Source organism: Rhinatrema bivittatum, chromosome 3 (genome assembly GCF_901001135.1).
Source record: "Rhinatrema bivittatum chromosome 3, aRhiBiv1.1, whole genome shotgun sequence".
Lineage (NCBI taxonomy): Eukaryota > Metazoa > Chordata > Amphibia > Gymnophiona > Rhinatrematidae > Rhinatrema > Rhinatrema bivittatum.
The window spans coordinates 143,215,318-143,235,662 of NC_042617.1; the positions used below are offsets into that span (position 1 = coordinate 143,215,318).

Consider the following 20,345-nt stretch of genomic DNA (forward strand, 5'->3'; position numbering starts at 1 on the left):
AGAGATATACAAAGGAAGCCACGGGAAGCCATGAGTTCTACGTATATTGTTAAGTTACAGCAGGGGGAAAAACATTTAAATCTGCAAAATCTGGATTCATTAGCAAGTTATAAAGATTGAAGTTTATCTTCAGAGGTTTTGGGAAGCTGCTCTAGGTAGGACTGCTGATTATGCCCTGCTCAAATATTTGAAGCAGATTCATTCATTCTCTCTTATGCTGTATTCTGCTTTTCCAAATAGTTTCTATCATTTGGTGGCTAAGTCAAAACCCTTGCCGAAACCAGGGGCTATCGCCATCAAGGGGAGCAGGGAATCGTGTCCACGGGGAAATCGTGCCACATTCTTCAAAAGGCAATAGTAAGGGCTCTTGGTAGTTTTAGTTCAATATCAATAGAAGTTTTTATTTCCAGTAACGGCACTGCATTTAGTCAATAGAGACAAACCGATGAAGGAAACTCTACGTACAAAGGCTCCATCCAACCAAAACCAAAAGTGGTGCACCAACAAGTTACAAAATTCAAAGTTTTTAATCACAAAGCCGTGCACTCGCCAGATTAGCTGTAGAAGAGAGACTGAAGTAAAAGAAAAACGTTTATATGATAGAAGAAATCAATAGAAATACATTTTATTACATGAGCAGAGCAAAGCCATGACTTGTTTTCAAGCTTCTCTTTAGAGAGGCAAAAGCAAAACAGAGGATGGGGATGTGCTCTGCATTGCTTGACTGACTGCGTCTGTATAAACTGTAATCTTATTGATGTGCAAACTAGAACATTTTTTTATACTTCGCCATTTCTTCCACCGCTAATCTAACGAGTGCACAACACAAAAAGAAAAATGAGCTTTATGCTGTGTGCATAAATAAAATCTTTTACAACCCCATTCTATCACTTATTAAAATATATATATATATTTTTAAATCTATCTTTGCTATTGAACCACATGAAATCTCCATGCCAAGCTAAGAAAGCCACCATTACACCCAATGGACATCCATGCAGGGCTGGCGCTTCCATTAGACAAATTATGCAGTCGCCTAAGTGCCAAAATTTTTTTTTTTTGGGGGAGGGGGGGAGGGCAGCAAAATCCAGCTAGTGTGAGGCCTGCAGGGGTGCCAGTTCCATTAAAGAAAGGAGTGCTGTGCTGGAGCCACTGCCACAAGTACGAGGGAGCACTGTCCTGGAGTTGGCACCAATAGATAAGTTGGGGAGGGGGAGGGGGATGCATGACAGAAGGTTCGCCTACAGCGCCAAATACTCTTGCATCAGCCCTGAGTCCATGGGAGAATGCTTGTTTCTCGCAGTGCTTCCAGTGGAGAATGAGACTGTCCATGTGCTCTTCTGCAGGAGGGACAGTGAAACTTCATTTGTAACTGTGAATGCCCTACCACTCCTACCACTCCACAGCTAACAGTGCATCAGTGGCCCATGGCTCACTCAGCTCAGGAGGTCTGTGCATGAATACCAGATTGCTAAAAACAGATTGTCACAGCTCTTTGGGGGAGGGAAGCGGCGCGAACGATGAAATTCACAGAAGCATATCCATCAGAGGATCTGCACTCGTGCTCTGTGCTGCAGAAAAGCTCTCTGCTTCCTGGGCCGGGGTGGTGGGATGTAGCCACAGTAATCTTAGATCAGGGATCTCAGCTGTAAAACACCTGGGCCCATGCCTTAGGTACACTTGAGCAAACGATAAAAATCTGACTTTAATAGATGGATGGTATTTGTGCAAAATATGCTTCTTCCTATAGAAAGAAACCAGTGTTCAGAACTCTTTTCTACAATTCATGGACTTTTGCATATATCCTGGCCACATAGAACACAGTTCATACATGGAGAACTCCAACCTGTAACTGAACCTGGACTGAACAAGGGAGCTCATGCCCTTGGGCTCATTCTCAACTGGTGGGAATTGGTATAAACCAGGATATATATTGATAGTGGCTTGGTGATCCTATGTTACCACTTTAAAAACTATATATCCTTATGATAACAGTAAAGTAGAAAATTATAGGAATTATGGTGTAACTCGTGTTGTATGTTTACCTTCAATTTCTTATTTAACCTGAAGAGATGTTTATATCAATAAGTTATTTTTGCCGTGTTCTGTTTTTCTTTTTGTAGAGAAATAAATCTAATTGTACACCAAGTACCCTGAATTTCGCTCCTGTAACTGTGACATTTGAATCGTTAACTGTAATCCAGCTTGCCACAGAGGAAAAAACTGCAAACCAGGCTGTTGATCTCTGAAGATTTAAAAACAAAACAAAACAAAACAAAAAAAAAACAAAAACCCCCCCAAAAACAAAAAACAATCCCACCATGATTCTCCTTGAAAAACCATCTGATATGTCGAGTTCTTTTCTGCAGGTAATCTATCCACAGTTTTATGTCATAAATTAGATCAGTTTTCTATTCAAATAACTTAAAAAGAAGGAACTGTAGCAGACAAGTTTTGCCTGGCTTAAACAAGCCAGATAGCAGCCAGTTAATCTAAAATCCCAGTCACTGTTCAGAAAACAGAGCTTGTGGAAACCATACGAATGTTGAAAGTCTTCACATAAATGCAGGAGCTCTCCAAAGGAGGTTGAGGGGAAAAAGGAAAAAAATATGGGAAGAGGTGGTGGTAAAGGAGTGGGAGGAGGGGTGAGGACAGGATCTCATGAACAGTGAGCAGGACAGACTCCATGACGTCTTCGGTGCACTTCGTGATGCTAGTCATGGATCGTATTGCACAGATAAGGACAGCGCCTGTCCACCAGTCCACCACACTCGTCAGTTCCCCCTGCACATAGGCAAGTTCACGAACGTGAACACGTTGAACTCCGTCAAGATGGAGACACACAAGAAGATGCTGTACAGGAAAAGGCACGCACATCCCAATTTCTTATCCAGCTTCCATTTGTTCAGATGGACTCCACAAACCTACAATATATAGAAAACAACAAAAGAAGAATGCTCTTTAGACTACAGGGTTATGATTATCAAACACTCAGTTTGGAGTTGCCTCCCTGTCTGACTGAAAAGTCAGTGCAAAACAGTAATGGGTTCCATGTTTATAAGCATGTATTTAAGTAATATAGCTCACTATTACTCTGCCCAGGCATCTAAATCTGTAACTATGTGTAGATACCCTCTTGGGATCTGCAATAGTTGGTGCTAGTCAAACACCTGGGATAGAGGACTGTAAGAGTGGAGCAAACCACTTGCTTCAGCATCCCTGTTTAGTGGCTACATTGTTTGGTTCAAGAGCAGGCTGGACAAGAAATCTGTGCAGAGAAGGAGCTGCTTTTTTTTTTTCTGGTGGACTAGACCTCACATCCCTGGTTGCACAGGATAGGAAGGAGGCAGATACCTTTCTAATCCACAATCTGGCTGGTGAGGCTGTCTCAGATTTTGTAATTTGTTTAAGGAATCTTGGATTTTATTGTTTGGACTATTCCTGGCTCTGGGAAGGAAATCCCCTGCCCTAGGAAAGAGAGGATGAGAGGAGACCTGCTGATTCCATCTCACACCCAGTTATTGGACAGGGAGGAACTGTACTGAGGTTTTTTCTGAGGATTTTTGAGTGCCTTTTTTGTTTGTAGGGAAAGCTTTCTGACTCTTCCTGCCCAGGAGTGGGCAAAGGAAGAAGTTTCCCTGCTGAGCTGAGTATTGGAGATTTCATCTCAAAAGATCCTACTTTACCATCAAGTCTTCATGCCAAAGCTTCCCCTTCTGATAAGAGAGTGGGATAAGACTGTTATGAAGAGTGGACCTCTCTTCAGATTATCCAGAAGACAGTGACCAAGCAACTGATGTAGAGACATCTCAGGTGTGACAAGACATTGGGACTTGTTTCTGACTGCATTATTGGCTTCAGCTGGCAAGAGAGTTGAAGAATTTCTTTAAAATGTGTGCAACAAAAGACTGTCCACAAAAGAGCTTCTCCTCTGCTCAATATAACCAGTCAAGGACAACTTGAGAGGAGTCTAGGATGATGGAGTAACTGAGGCTGCGTGTGGTTGGCATTGGTTGTGTTATAGTGACGTGCAAAGGGAATGTCCGGGTTTTTCCTTTTGAGCCCAGAGCTTTTTATCTTCTGGCCCGAATCCTGATCAATACCTTTGTCATCCAAAAATCACTAGGAGAAATGTGAGAGGTGGAGAGGTTGGTGTCCTCCCCTGAGGCAACATTTTTGTCCCCCATAGAGTGATCCCCTTAAAGGCACAGACAGAGAGGGGGCTTGATGACTTGTCCACATGGGCTTGAGATGATGTTGCAGTAGAAGGAGAGAGCATTGGGTTGCCTGAGACATGGCAGGTGCTTTGTTGAATAAAGCAGAAAGTGAGGTGAAGGAGTTGGGGAACTGGCTGGTGAGGGGCAGAGGTGACAGAGGAGAGCCAGAGTTGGTAAGCTTTCTACTACTGCGGGTCCTGGGGAGGTTTCCTTTGGGTGGTCTGAAAGATTTACAGTTGAAGGGGGCTGTTTGAAATGCCCGACAACTTTGTGATATTATAGCCACATTACAGCTCTCCTTAATCAACTATCTGCTTAGTTTAGGATGGTGGCTTTAGATTCTTTCATGATGAAAAATCAGACAGCAGAACTAGAGATAAAAACTGAATTGCATAAGGATCAAATTAACGAGTTGGAAGTTAATTACTCTATTCTGATTAAAGAAAATGTTATAATGCATAGTAAACACAAACTTTAGAGAAGTTGGTTAGATGCAGGAATTTGCATTTGAACAATTTTCCTAGAAGTTCTTCTTTTTTCAGCATGCGATATGTTTAAGAAATATGTTTGTGAAGTCTTGAAAGTGCCGGTTACTTCATTCCCACCTCTTTCAAAAATGCATTACCCCCCTCAGGTTAAAAAGATAGCTGCGACCTCAACTGTCTTTTGACAGTCTTGATTTAACTGGTTTCCTTGAGAGGTCAGATACCTATATAGCAATACTGGCAACTTTAATTGCTCAACTGGCATGACGGCAGAGAGTGGCTCATTAAAACCTTCAAATATAGGGATGGTTTTTCAAGATCTTAAAGATACATGTTTCCATATGTGGCATGTTCCATGCAAAAGGACAGGAAACTGTTTTTGCTATTAGGCCTAAGGTATTGCAGCTAGGAGCCTCCTTTATTTTATGATTTCCTTGCAAGTGTTAAATTTCAAGGAGTTCGTTGTACATTTTTTGGCTCCCCCCCCCCCCCCTTCAACTTACAGCCTTTACGACTCATGAAATAGTTGTAGCTGCCCCATTCTCTCAGACCCCATGTGGTTTCCACTACTGACTGAGATGGTATAGAGCTCGCAGCGGACAAATATGAAGCCAATCGCAACCCAGTTAGTCTCATATTTTGTATACTTTTATAAGTCTCTCTTTACAGTGACTCTCCCCCTTTATTTGTGGTCTACTTATGTAGGTTGCCTATTATTCATTTCTTTTTGCTATGATAACTGTGAATATATTTCATTTGGCTGCCTTATAATATTTCATTTAAGTGGGGCTTTTTTTTTTTTGTATAATCTTCAAATATACAAACAGAAATTTTTAAAAAGTCAAGAACCACTTGAGCTTGTCGGTGGACGTTTTCAATTTGAAGGCTGATAGGAAGTTCTCACTCGGACCAAAGAGCTACAACTACTGCCAAAAAACATTAGGAGAGCTATTTTGCTCATTACAGACTGCTAGCTCACATCCATTCAAACTAGGGATGGGACTTCAAGAGCTGCATCAGCAATAGGTATGTGAGACGAAACAGCCAAGAAGCAATCCAAACCTCTCCGATGAGATCCACAACCACAACAGTTCAATAGAACACTGTTAAACATGTTGGGCACTCTGAATCCCACAAAAAAAGCCAAATGGAGCCATCCAACATGCCAGTTACTACGTGCACACATTTAATTGCATGCAAAATGAGACTACTGTTTACATAGCTATGACCTTATGTTTGGGAGGGAGGCCTGATTACCTGTTGATTTTTTTTTTTTTTTATGGGTGTATCTGCAGATGGTACACAACCTGTGACTTGCTTGGACTTTATCTAACACCTAAAAGAACAATTTCATTTCAAGTGGCTACCAACTGACCATGAAAATGGCTCAGTCCCTCTAATCAAGAAATAAGGACACACTAGGTACCACAAATACCCACTTGTGTCTGTAAGGTCAAGCTACAGTTACTTCATGACCTCCCCTGTGGAAGCAGAATGCAGATATCACCTGAGACTGTGAAGGCAGGATGTCTCCTGTGTTTGAAAGGACAGGGTGCAATTAGTATAGTGATTAGGGTCTGACTAAACCTAGTCCAGGAAATCTCATTATATGCTCCATTTGCTGAAGCTCATTTATTATATATAAAATATCTTAATCACAATTTTCTCTCAGTAGAAATTAAGGGCAGTGTGATGGGTGGCATGATGTGAAACTTTGTTGCTGTGTATTTGACGAAGCCTCGAGGTGAACCTAAGAGGCTTACACAAACAGCTGACGAACATGCTCTGAAGCAGGATAGACTGGAGCTTCACCTATACCAGCCCTTGGGTTCTGGTGGCCGGTAGAGCTTAGGTGGGTCCTTAGGGTGGTCAGGTAAGCAAGACTCCAAGGTCATGCCAGGGACAGGGCAGGCCGCAGACTTGAGTCATTGAAGGCAGGCCTAGGTTGAGGCAGGCTGCGGATAGACGTGATCAGAGGCAAGCAAGATGTCAGATCCAGGCAGCAGGCAATAGTGGTCAGGTCCAAGCAAGAAGTGAGAATCCAGAAGTCAGGCCAAAGATGGACGAAGACACACAGAAGACATTGGACAAGAAGGACAGGACAAGGCAAGGCTGGATGAGCAAGGCTGAATGAGATAAGGCAAGGGAATGAAGAAAATTGGGAACACAGGAGCAACACGCACTACTAGCAGTAGGAGACCAATTGCTGAGGCGAGGAACTGTGGCACCAGGAGAGCTAATAAAGGCCTGGGGTTGTGATGTGATCCTAGGGAGCTGTTCCTACCATGGGTCTCTTATGAATTGGCGTGCCCACGCCTAGAGGAAGGCCAGGGAGAAGCAGGAGCCTGACGAGGTCTAGGTGTTGTGCTGGTGTGCCGACTGCATGGTGTGACTCTGGTGGTTGGAAGTGGAGTCCCTGCCGTGGGTGGCTGGGAATGCTGTCAGGGGTATGTGAGGCGGCTCGCAGGGCCTTCCCAAGAGCCATACATCATGAGAGGCAGGATGTAGTTACTGCCTGTGCTCCTGGAAGAGCAGCTCCATTGGAATTTTATCTAGTGCCAGTCTGCAGTAGCTCCATCGTGTGCCAAGTGCGGTACCCAGCACCTCTGATCCATTCTTTGCTCCCAACTCCAGCTGCTCAGGGGAGGATGAATTGAACCTGAGAACGGAACTGGGTCTCTCAGTCACTAAGCAGTAAGAACATAAGAACATAAGAAATTGCCATGCTGGGTCAGACCAAGGGTCCATCAAGCCCAGCATCCTGTTTCCAACAGAGGCCAAACCAGGCCACAAGAACTTGGCAATTACCCAAACACTAAGAAGATCCCATACTACTGATGCCATTAATAGCAGTGGCTATTCCCTAAATAAACTTGATTAATAGCCGTTAATGGACTTCTCCGCCAAGAACTTATCCAAACCTTTTTTGAACTCAGCTACACTAACTGCACTAACCACATCCTCTGGCAACAAATTCCAGAGCTTTATTGTGCGTTGTGTGAAAAATAATTTTCTCCGATTAGTCTTAAATGTGCTACTTGCTAACTTCATGGAATGCCCCCTAGTCCTTCTATTATTCAAAAGTGTAAATAACTGATTCACATCTACTCATTCAAGACCTCTCATGATCTTAAAGACCTCTATCATATCCCCCCTCAGCTGTCTCTTCTCCAAGCTGAACAGCCCTAACCTCTTCAGTCTTTCCTCATAGGGGAGCTGTTCCATCCCCTTTATCATTTTAGTTGCCCTTCTCTGTACCTTCTCCATCACAACTATATCATTTTTGAGATGCGGCGACCAGAATTGTACACTTTTTTTTAGGAAAATCAGAACTGCAACTCTGGGCATGCAGTAGGTATTGGGCAAGTCCAGTCCCTTACGTTTTCTGCTAAATACTTATACATTGTTTTTTAAGTAATTCATTGTTTTAAAGAAAACCCAGAGGTGCATCTGAAAGTAAACATTTCAGATTCTGTTCTCCAATAGGCTAATTGTGATATTTTCACATCCACTATGGGCTTGCATGTGCTAGAGAAGGCTCTGTGAGTCTGATCCAGTCACTTCCATGGTATGAAGCTCTTCTATGGGGTTGATGCGCACAGACTGGAAAGGTGGAAGAGGTCTGCTGTCTCACCTAGGTCAGCTCAAACTTCCAAACAGGCCTGATCCAGTTCTGGTTTTGCTCCACTGCATACCCAGAGTTGCAGTTCTGATTTGCCTAAAAAAAGTAGGGCTACGTTTCCATACATCCAATGGGTCACAACCAGGCCTGGATTGGCCTATTTATTTGACATGGTTGAAACGATATCCCTAGGTGTGAATCAGGTATGATAAGGCATCAGACAGGAGGAAGCCTGTTGAACCGAGGGCATCATGCAGCACTTTACAATATAACCTGATGGTGACTTATACTGAAACATGCCTTGAAAATACTTATTCAGTTATTAAACCCCATACTCCTCAATTGCTTTTCACAAGAAATGGTTCATCTTGGGCAGTGCCGATGTTGCCCTAAGGAAATACAGAGCTACTGAGGAACACACGTTGGCCACGATAAGTTAGGGGGAATGCTTGGCTGCTGAGTGGGTTCACGCTTCCGATTGCCTGACCTTGTCAAGCAGTTTGGGAGCCACTGGGCTTCCAAGTGCTGATAACACAGCAATGAAAGAGAATAAAATGATCATTGTAGACAGTCAGTGTTTTTCCAAACAGTTCCTTTAAAAAAAAAAAAAAAAAAAGTGATTTATCTTCCTGCTATCTCATGGACCATAGTTGCTCTGTAGACAAAAAGAGCTGTTTCAAAGCACATGAAGGAATGTTTCTACAAATTCTTTAGCAGCTTCGCCCTTTTATATATCTGTGTGCATGGAAATAGCTCCTCTGAGGGGCTAATTTCAATGGAAAAAATATGCTGGAGGAATGTTTCAGAAGGCAATGTTAGAAAACACTGAAACCTTAGAAAACAAAATGAGAAAAGCACTATTCAGTTTCTTTGGCGTCTCTCTCTCTAATACTCTCCCCTGAGGGTGTGGTCTTCGGAAGAGAGATTTTCAGATTCATCATTGTCATGAATTTGGGCGTGCACACACAGTCTCTGGAGCAGTTCTTTAAAATAAGAATCCTTAGCACTAACTGCATAATTTTACATTTATAGCACTTTTCACCCAAATAACATCCCAATGATTTAACGCATTCCATCTGTCAGGAATGAGCATGCAGCCTCCTCAGGGGTGACTGACCTGGCACACAGACTGCACGAAGGTTTTCAGAATCAAGATGTAATAATATCATTCCATGCTGCATTTGCGTTGCACACTGTGATATGAAACTATATGTGGTATTTCTTTTCTTTGCATTTCTAGAAGCATTTGAACACATTTTATCAAGTCCCTCTGTGTATATTGGTAGATGTCTTCCTTCTCCGTGTTTGCATGATTTTATTTTTTTTGACCTGGCAGTTTCCTGCTGCTTCCTGTGGACTTCCAGCTCCAATGGAACCAGCCTCTGCCAGGAGCCTTCGGTCACAAGCATGCAGGGCATTTTTCCTTACTTCCAAACTCTGCCCAGCCATTGCTGTGACAGTCCTCTGCGACCACAGGAGGAAACTTCCTCTGGGACCCTGGAAAAATGGACCCAGAGCCTAGCTGGTAGGTGACATTTGTGCCTCCGCACCAGGGACTGTAAACGCTACTTCCACAGTAGTCCAGGGAGTAGAAGACCTCAGCTGGGAATCAAACCCAGGTCCTCAGCATGGCAGCACGTGTCACTGAACTGCCAAGCCTACCCCCTGCAAGCTGTTTTGGCATGACCCTCTGCAGTGCTGATAGTGGTCCCCCCCCACCCCCCATGTCTGCATTCTTTAGAATCTGCCTATAAGACATGTGGGGAAAAAAGAAATACAATGCATGGGGCAGTCTGTGGGGGCCCAGCGCATCTTGAAGTTTTACACCAGACACTCATAAAACTTGCAGCAGACATTTCTTAATCGTAGCCACACCTCTGGAATTGATAGGCTATGCCCAGTAAACTTAAAATCCATTTTATTACATGTTCCATTTTATGGCCCTTTCTCCTTTCCTGCCCAGCCTATCCTTTTCAATGCCATGTAATGAAAGGGCCAGAGTCTGGGGAGCCACAGCCTCCCCACTTACCTCAGCTGATTGGCAATGCATCTCCAGTGCAGCATAGTGCTGCTCTTGCAGAAAATCATTCCATTGTGCCATGGGACGTTACCCTGGCTGGCAAAATGCAAACTGAAATGACCAGTGGGAATGTGTCAGCTTTCAAATAGGGCAGTTTTTTTTCTCTGAATTGAGGCCTCAAAAAATTATGTTCGTTTAGCTTCTCTCTAAAGGAAGCATGGGCCCTCTCACAGGAAAGCCATACAAGGTACTTAATTTGATCATGGGGCGTCCCAAGAAGCAGTCCTGCCAGGGAGCACTGATAAGGGGAGGAAAAGAGAAATTACAGCTTTTCTCTCATTCTGTGTCTATAAAAATATCTTGATGAATCAAGTCCTCAATGATGACCCTCTGGAAAGCCAATAAAAAAAAACAAAACAGATTCCACAGACATACCGTGACAAAAACAGAAGCCAGCAGCAAACCCACAGAATAGATGAGTCCTTGACTGTTTAAATGAATCTGGAAAGAAAAGAAAAAGAGAGTGAAAACAGTGAATATAAGGGCCTTTAACAGAATCTCTTCCTTATTATGGCAAACTGGTTGACTGGCTCAAATGAAGTGTGCTCTTGTGAATGAATTGCATCATCCTACAAAATTGACAGTAAATTGAGTGCACTTACCAGCCCTGACTGCCTTCCAAAAATGTGATTGGTTACTGAGATATCATTAATGTCTGGACAGGGTGCCCCTGCTAAGGTAACAGAGCCCACAACAGTCACAGAGCCTGCTCCAGGTCATTAATTCCTGTAACCAAGACCTCTGGGGAAGGCCAGTAAAGTTTTATAAAGACTACAGGAATTTTTTTTTTTTTAGATCAATGTCTTTGGTTTATGGCTAGAACCGTTGTGTCCACTGGGGGTCTCAGCTTCTTTAATTATATCTATTCTACTTCCAGGAGGAATAACAGATTGGAACCTGATCCTATATGCATACGATAAGGACTCCCACTCTCCCTTCTTCCCCTCCCCCCCTTCAACTTATAAGAAAGAAAATTGCAGTAAAAGAAGTAAACTAAAGCTGGAGAGGCAGATGGCCAGCATTGTCTCCCTATCCATAAACTATGCTGCAAATATTTTAAAATAAATAATTTCTCTCATACTTTTAGGGTCTTTGGCCCTTATGGTGTGAGTTTCACAAGGTCTCATGAGCAGTGCTCTTTGACTGAGAGCAGATGAGAGTAACTAGGAGGTTCAGAAGACAGCAGAAATGCCCCATCACTTTTGAAAAAAGAAGAATTTAGGAATAAAAGGCTGGCTTGCTTTTAATAACTGGGTTTAAGCAATCCTAACTCAGTATTGGTTCTGAAATGTATTGTTCAAAACCTTTCAGATATACTGCATTTATAGTACACAATGAGCATCAACAGAGCATGTCAGGGCTATACTGTGCCAATACATTGCTACCTACTGATTGGAAATGATATTGTGGTAACGTTTCTCTATTTCTTCTCTTAAAAGTCACAAGACAGTTTTCCTAATTAGCCCTTGTCCTGCTTTTAGAGGACGCTTGGGGGGGGGGGGGGGGGGGGAGGGCACCCTGAGTACTAGGCCTCTGTTTCTGAGTCTGGCATGTTGGGTTATTTTCTGTTATTGCTTTGTATTGTATTCAGAATAGTTATTGGGTGGGGAAGGGGACTGAGGGAGGGGAAGGAGTTTTGGGATGGGATTGTGGTGAGTAAGAGATTTGACATGTCGCAGAGTATGGAAGTTTGTGGTGCATGGTTCTTAAGGATACATTGAGGTGGCCACTGCAGGGGCTGGGAAGTGGTCATGTTTCTTTTTCATGATTCGTCTGTTACATTTGCCTATGAGGTTAAAGTTGGATGACTTATCTTAACTATAAGAACATGCCATAATGGGTCAGACCAAGCGTCCATTAAGCCCAGCATCCTGTTTCCAACAGTGACCAATCCAGGCCACAAGAACCTGGCAAGTACCCCAAAACTAAGTCTATTCCATGTTACTGTTGCTAGTAATAGCAGTGGCTATTTTCTAAGTCAACTTATTTAATAGCAGGTAATGGATTTCTCCTTCAAGAACTTATCCAATCCTTTTTTAAACACAGCCACACTAACTGCACTAACCACATCCTCTGGCAACAAATTCCATATAACTACCGTATATAACCTGGAATGTTGAAGGTCTAAATATACCCATCACATAACGCCCATTTTGATTTCGTTACACTGGTTACCTTACCTGTCAAATTTTGTACACAGTACAAAATAGCTTGCATCCCTCACAGAACTATTTACGGCGAACAAACAGACTGGTTAAACGCAGCTATTCAATTACACACCCCTCAAAGAAACCGTAGGTCAGCCAACAAGAGTCTGTTAACGATTCCTTCAGTGAACTCAGCACACCTAAGTCAAGTAAGAGAACGAGCAATTCCACTAGCCGGCCCCAAACTTTGGAACACATTGCCAGTGGATCTGAGACTACAAGCAGAGACTAAAAAATTCAAGAAAGAGCTTAAAACATGGTTGTTCAGCAGTGCCTATGCAGAACCTAATTGAGAACAGCCCAGTCAAACTTCTGATTTTACTCTTTATAGGTCTTTTATCTTTTTTATCATTTTTACAGTTTAAAATTTATTAGTTTCTATTTATTAGTTGCTATTCCTATTTTATTTAATTGCGTTTATATCTGTTTTATTAATTGAATACCTGTCGTATTTTTTATTCTTCCTGTAAGGGAGGAGGAATAGCCTAGTGGTTAGAGCAGTGGGCTATGACTCAGAAGATGAGGGTTTGAGGCCTGCTGTCACTCCTTGTGACCTTGGGCAAGTTACTTTACCCTCCATTGCCTCAGGTAAAAACATAGGCCTGGATTTGTCAAAATGTGATAAGTATCGCATGCGATAGCAAAAGGGGTGTGTTTTATGCTAATATACAGTTTATTGCAATTTTCACTAATTACCTATGCAAAGAGCTAAGTTAACACAAATGGCAATAACATTTTCAGACTTTGCGATAAGTGCCAGACCTGTTGTATTTCCTGAATTCAACCACTGGGGGACCATTGTTAATGGAGAGAGAGAGAGAGAGACTAGCCATGATGTCTTCTCCCTAGATAGGTATTTGTATTCCTATGGTAGGACCACCTAGTAACTCGAGGTGGGGTTTAGGTATAAGTGTAGGGGGTTAGGGGCCACTTTGACATTCAACATGAGACGTACGAACAGAACAGTGGTCTCTTATGAAGATTTGAGAGGACATTGCACAAATCTCATCTTTGGGTGAGTTTCCTCATTCCGAGGGCCATCAAATTTTCACAAGAGACCACTGTTCTGTTCGTACGTCTCACGTTGAATGTCAAAGTGGCCCCTAACCCCCTACACTTATACCTAAACCCCACCTCGAGTTACTAGGAGGTCCTACCATAGGGATACAAATACCTATCTAGGGAGCAGACATCATGGCTAGTTTCTCTCTCTCTCTCTCTCTCCCCCTCTCCTAAAACAGGCCTTATTTGCATTACACCTACAATATGGTGCTATTGCATGCAAAAATGCCTTAGTGCATTTTGATAAATGACCCCCTTAGATTGTAAACCCTCTGGGGATAGGGAAATACCTACAGTACCTGAATGTAAACCAATGTGATATCTTAGATCAAATGTCAGTATATAAAAATAATAAATAAAATATTGTAAATTGTTGTGATGGCATGTCTGAATCACAGTATATGAAATTCAATAAACTAAACCCATTAAAAGACAAAGAGTAGTAATTTAAATAAATTGAAAGTCCACATTGCCTTTCTGCAGGGGACCCATCTCACTGAATTAAAACAGCAGTAGGCAGCCCAGGTTTTCTCATCATCTGGTATTAGTAAACAATGTGAGATTGCAATTTTAGTGCATAAATGTTTGCCTTTTCAGGTTGATCATTTCATTACAAATGCTGAGGAACATTATGTAATAGTGTTTGGGAAGGTATATCATAACCCTGTGGTGTTAGCTTCTTTATATGCTCCAAATAATTATTCTCACCCCTTTATTGTCATCTTAGTTAATGCTGTTTCACAATTTTAAGTGATGCCATACATCACAGTGCAGAGGTTCCCAACCTGTGGTCTGCAGACCCCAGGGGTCTGTGAGACCATCCTAGGGGGTCTGCCACAAGGGACGCAAGAAAGTTAAGCTGGGCTGCTGCAATCTGTGATTAGTTGAGCTGGTGTCACTGGCCAGGAGAGTAAGAGTGGAGTCTACTGCTGCCCTGAAAACCTCACCCCACGTTGCTACAGGCCAGGTGGAGCCACAACAGAGAAGGGCCATTTCTACCCAGCAGGAGCCTCAAATCAATCCCATGCCGCTGCATGTTCAGCAGAGATAGGGAAAAGAAGGAATGATTGCAGCCCATGAAATTCATAAACCCCACTGCTGTACTATGAGGATGTGGGGAAGAGAGGGGCAGCCCTCATGCATTGTTTGTAGGAATGTGCAACTCTACAATCTTTTTGGCAACGTATTTTATTATTCTTCACATCTTTGATCTTAGATAAATTTCCATGGTTGGCAGCATTGTACATTTTGGAGCATTAGGTACCGTATTTTTCGCTCCATAAGACGCACCTGACCATAAGACGCACCTAGGATTCAGAGGGGGAAAATTTAAAAAAAAAAAAATTGTGCTAAACCGGCTCTGCGTCTGGGCGTCTTATGGAGCAAATTAGGGGAGTGCATAGCTTTTTTTTTTCTCCCCATTTTGTTTTCGGGTCTGGGGAGGGCCATTTCGGTCCACTCCCCAGATCAGAAAACTTTTCTTTCTCTGGGAACCCCCAAACCCCCCCATCCCAACCCTTTAAATTAACAACCCCCACCCTCCTGACCCCCCCCCCAAGACCTGCCGAATTAATTTCCTACAACCCCCCACCCTCCTGACCCCCCCCAAGACCTGACAAATTAATTTCCTGCAACCCCCCACCCTCCTGACCCCCCCAAGACCTGCCAAACGTCCCTGGTGGTCCAGGAGCGGTCAGGGAACGATCTCCTAGGCGTGAGCCGTCGGCTGCCAGTAAACAAAATGGCGCCGACGGCCCTATGCCCTCACTATGTCACTGAGACCGACCAATAGCAGCGGTCGGTCTCAGTGACATAGTGAGGGCATAGGGCCGTCGGCTGCCAGTAAACAAAATGGCGCCGACGGCCCTATGCCCTCACTATGTCACTGAGACCGACCAATAGCAGCGGTCGGTCTCAGTGACATAGTGAGGGCATAGGGCCGTCGGCGCCATTTTGTTTACTGGCAGCCGACGGCCCACACCCAGGAGATCATTCCCGGACCCCCGCTGGACCACCAGGGATGTTTGGCAGGTCTTGGGGGGGTCAGGAGGGTGGGGGGTTGCAGGAAATTAATTTGTCAGGTCTTGGGGGGGGGTCAGGAGGGTGGGGGGTTGTAGGAAATTAAGTCGGCAGGTCTTGGGGGAGTCGGGGGGGGGTTTGTTAGATTTTTGTTTGGTTTTTTTTTTATATTCGCTCCATAAGACGCACATACATTTTCCCCCCACCTTTGGGGGAAAAAAAGTGCGTCTTATGGAGCGAAAAATACGGTAATTATTTATTTATTTATTTATTTATTTATTTATTGTTTCATTTTTTTTATATACCGAAATATGAGGGATGTCAAAAAGGTATATAAACTTCTTTTGATAAAAGGTACACACCAACGATGAAGTGCATCCTGGCTAAATGCTGGACAAGGAGGGGTATGTATGTATACCACCTGTTTATACATCAATAAAAGAATTGTACATTACCTACTCCTGGGGGAATTCTGTGCAAAACAATGTAATATTCTGTGCACAGAAACTGAAAATTCTGTGCACAAAAAATTCTGCAAACTTTATATTGGTCAAAATAACACAATTTACATGACAGTCTTTAAGTAATTACATTTTAAATTAATACAGAAAAATGTATTACTTAGAGGTGCCAGTGAGGACCTGAGCCGCTGGGGCTTAGGAGAACCCTCCGGGCGGATGACGAACAAATACCTGCGGCAGTGGAAGAGACGAAGCCGAAATCCAGGAGCAAGCCAAGGTCAGGAGCCAGAAGTTAGATGTCGGATGCCAAAACCACGGACGGAAGCAGAAGCCGGAATCAGAGAATGAAGCAAGGTCAGGAGCCAGGAATCAGATGTCGAGAAGAAGCAGGAACCGGGAACAGGAAGCACAACTAGTCACTCCAAAGAGTCAACCTCGTTACAAGGCGAGGTAGGAGTGTGGCTGCAGGGTTTAAATACCCTGCAGCGTCTGACGTCAGCTGGAGGGCGGTGCTGGAGTTTTCACGCTGGTTCCTTTAAATTGGGAGCTCCGGTGCGCGCGCATGTGAGGGGGCGGGGTTAGCCGTGGCAGGCTGCCGGCGTCTCCCTCAAGATGGGAGCACCGCGTCGGAGGCCCGAGCAGGCCCGAACGAGGCGCCAGCAGCCTAGGCCGGGGCAGAGGTGAGTGAAGGTCCTGGGGCATGGCCCGGGACCGCAACAGTACCCCCCCTCCTACGCCCCCCTCCCGGGGTCTTGGGCTTGGCAGGATGATCCAAGTGGAACTGATGGAGGAGACTTTTATCCAGGATATGAGCTGAAGGTTCCCACGAATTCTCTTCAGGACTGTAGCCCTCCCAGGAGAGGAGATACTCCCTCCGACGATGGTGGAATCGTACATCCAGGACATCTTTCACGGTATACGTGTCACCCTGTTTGGCGGTAGAGGTGTTCGGTTCTGGAGGTTTGGTCTGGAATGGAGAGAGGACCACCGGCTTGAGTAGGGACACGTGGAACACATTATGGATCCTCAGGGTGGACGGCAATCGTAGCCGGTAGGACACTGCCCCAATACGTTCCGCCACAGTGAAGGGGCCGATATAGCGGGGTGCCAAACCCATGGAGGGGATGCGTAGCTGAATATTCTTGGTACTTAACCATACCTTACTCCCCGGTTGGAAGACTGGTGCAGGCCGTCGGGTCCTGTCTGCATATTCTTTAAACTTGGCAGCTGTCCAACGAAGTTTTTCCTGGGTGGAACGCCAGAGGAGGTGCAGTTGTCGGGCAGTTAGTTGTACCGGTGGAGACGAGACCATCAGAAGCAATGGTAACAGAGGTTTGGGAGTCTTCCCGCAGACCAATTGAAAAGGAGACAGGTTGGTTGCAGAGTGTTTGTGGTGGTTGTATAAGAACTCTGCCCAGGGTAACAAGGTGACCCAGTCATCTTGAAGGTCTCCGATGAAGGCCCGAAGGAAGGCCTTTAGAGTTCAGTTGGTACGTTCAGCCTGGCTGTTGCCCTGGGGGTGAAAGGCGGTTATTAGATCCAATTGTACCCCGAATTTCCTGCAGAGGGCCTTCCAATACTTTGCCGTAAACTGGGGACCACGGTCTGAGGCGATGTACAAAGGGAGTCCATGTAGTCGGAAGATATGCTGTGTAAAGAGATTAGCCAATTCTGGCGCTGAAGGCAGTTTGGCGAGGGGCACGAAGTGAGCCATCTTTGAGAAACGGTCGACCGTGACCCAGATCACGGTCTTCTCATATGAAACAGGCAAATCTACAATAAAAACTGTGGACAGGTGAGTCCAGGGCTCAGTAGGAATGGGTAGCAGCTGAAGGAGCCCCAGCGGCGTCCATGCAAGGGTTTCTGCTGGGCACAGGTAGGACACAACTGAACATAGAGTCGGATGTCTTTCTTGACCTGCGGCCACCAGTAGAACTCCAGGGTCCTGGCTGTTCCTGGATGCCCAACGGTCAGGGAATCATGGGCCCATGCTAACACCTTCCTTCGTGAACGAGCGGGTACCGCTGTCTTACCCACGGGGACCACCTCAGATGCGGCTAAAAGAACTTTGGCTGGGTCCAGGATATACTGAGGCGTGCCGATGGTATCATCAGTCTCCGTCATGCGGGAGAGAGCATTTGCTCGGACATTCTTTGCTGCCGGTCTGTAACGGAGGGAAAAATTGAACCGGCTGAAAAAGAGGGACCAGTGCGCCTGCTGTGGGTTAAGGCGCTGAACGCGGCACAGGTACTCTAGGTTTTTATGGTCAGTGTAAACAAGCACCGGGTGCTGGGCTCCCTCCAACCATTGGCGCCATTCTTGGAACGCTAACTTGATGGCCAGTAGTTCTTTGTCCCCTATGCCGTAGTTTCTTTCTGCGGGAGAGAAGTTGCATGAGAAATAAGAGCATGGAAGGTATTTACCATTCTTGGACAGCTGGCTTAAAATGGCTTTGACTGCCATGTCGGAAGCGTCAACCTCCACGATGAATTGGCGTTGAGGGTCCGGGTGCCGGAGGCAGGTGTCCTGGAGGAAGGCGTTCTTGAGGTCCTGGAAGGCTTGTACGGTGGTGGCCGACCATTTCCTAGCGTCGCCCCCTTCCTAGTGAGAGCTGTCAGCAGGGCCACAATGCTGGAATAGTGTGGGATAAATTGCCGGTAAAAGTTGGCAAAGCCGAGGAACCGCTGTAGCGCCTTGATTCCCACAGGCTGAGGCCAACTCTTGATGGCCGCGACCTTCTCTGGGTCCATATAAAACCCTGCGGAGGATACGATGTGCACCAGAAAGGGTAGTGACTCCTGTTCAAATTGGCACGTCTCCAATTTGGCATAAAGCCGATTCTCTCGCAGTTTCTGAAGTACTTGGCGGACATCCCAGTGGTGCGTCTCCAAGTCCTTGGAATATATTAGCACATCATCAAGGTAAACAATCACTGAGGTGTGCAGCATTTCCCCGAGTATCTCGTTCATGAGATTCTGAAACACAGCCGGGGCATTGCAGAGGCCGAAGGGCATGATGACATATTCGTAATGGCCATCTCTTGTGTTGAATGTGGTCTTCCACTCGTCTCCGGGCCGAATTCTCACCAGGTTATATGCCCCTCGGAGATCCAACTTCGTAAAGACCTTGGCTTCTTGTAGCCGATCCAATAGTTCTGGGATCAAAGGTAGCGGGTAGCGGTCACGCCGCGTAATGCTGTTCAGGCTGCGGTAATTGATACAGGGTTGAAGGGACCCATCCTTTTTACCCACGAAGAAGAACCCGGCTCCGGCCGGGGAATTGGATGATCTGATGAACCCTCGGTCCAAGTTTTCTTTGATATAGGCGGACATGGCCTGGGTCTCCGGGAGCGATAGCAGGTAAACCCGTCCACGAGGTGGTGTGGTGCCTGGGATCAGGTTGATCGCATAATCGAATGGCCGATGCTCGGGAAGCAGTTCGGCCTTATCTTTCGAGAACACGTCTCGAAAGGCGTGGTACCACTAGTGGTGTTGTCAAGAGTGGTACCAGCGGTCAAGGCTGGGCAGACAGACACTCATTAAAGCAGGTCGGACCCCAGGACGTAATCTGGAGGGAGTCCCAACTGATCACGGGAGAGTGCTTCCGAAGCCATGGCAGGCCTAAGACGACTGGATGTATGGATTTCTCCAGGATGAGGAATGAGATCTCCTCGACATGCAGAAGACCGGTCCGTAGTGTTAGTGAGTGAGTCCGAGTGGAAATGGTTCCCGGAGGTGAGGTCCCCTGGATAGAAGATACTCATATGGGGGGTTTCTGAGGTTGGACCCCAAGCTGGAGTTGCTGTACCAGGTCCCGTAGGATAAAGTTCCCCCTGGCTCCGGAGTCTACCAGGGCTAGGGTGTCGAAGATCCCGTCCAGGAGGATCAAGGTTACCGGAATGGTACACGGGGAGGTGGAGGTGATGTTACCTAGAGTTAACTCCCCGACTGACTCTAGGTCTGAGCGTTTCCCGGACGTTTGTGACAGTGGGCAAGGAAGTGCCCCTTGCCCCCGCAATATAAACACAGGCCCTGAGCCTGGTGCCTTCTCCTCTCCTCTTGGGAAATAGGCACCCGGCCCAACTGCATGGGTTCTGCATCATGCGGCCCCAGGGAGGCAGGAGGAGAATGCCTGGTTCGAGGAGACGTGGTTCTGGGGCCCCCAAATCCCCGAGTGGGTCTCCTCTCCCGGA

General features: G+C 45.4%; 1 protein-coding gene across 1 annotated transcript in view; it reads right to left on the bottom strand.

Moving 5' to 3' along the window:
* Window positions 1-385: 385 nt before the first annotated feature.
* SLC24A3 (solute carrier family 24 member 3) overlaps window positions 386-20,345 on the bottom strand; it is a 936,948-nt gene continuing 916,988 nt past the window's right edge. Inside the window, exons 16-17 of the mRNA XM_029593773.1 lie at window positions 10,780-10,845; window positions 386-2,924 (exon numbers count right to left, since the gene is read on the bottom strand). Coding sequence (XP_029449633.1) covers window positions 2,775-2,924; window positions 10,780-10,845 — 216 coding nt within the window. The 3' untranslated portion in view covers window positions 386-2,774. The remainder of the gene's footprint in view (window positions 2,925-10,779; window positions 10,846-20,345) is intronic.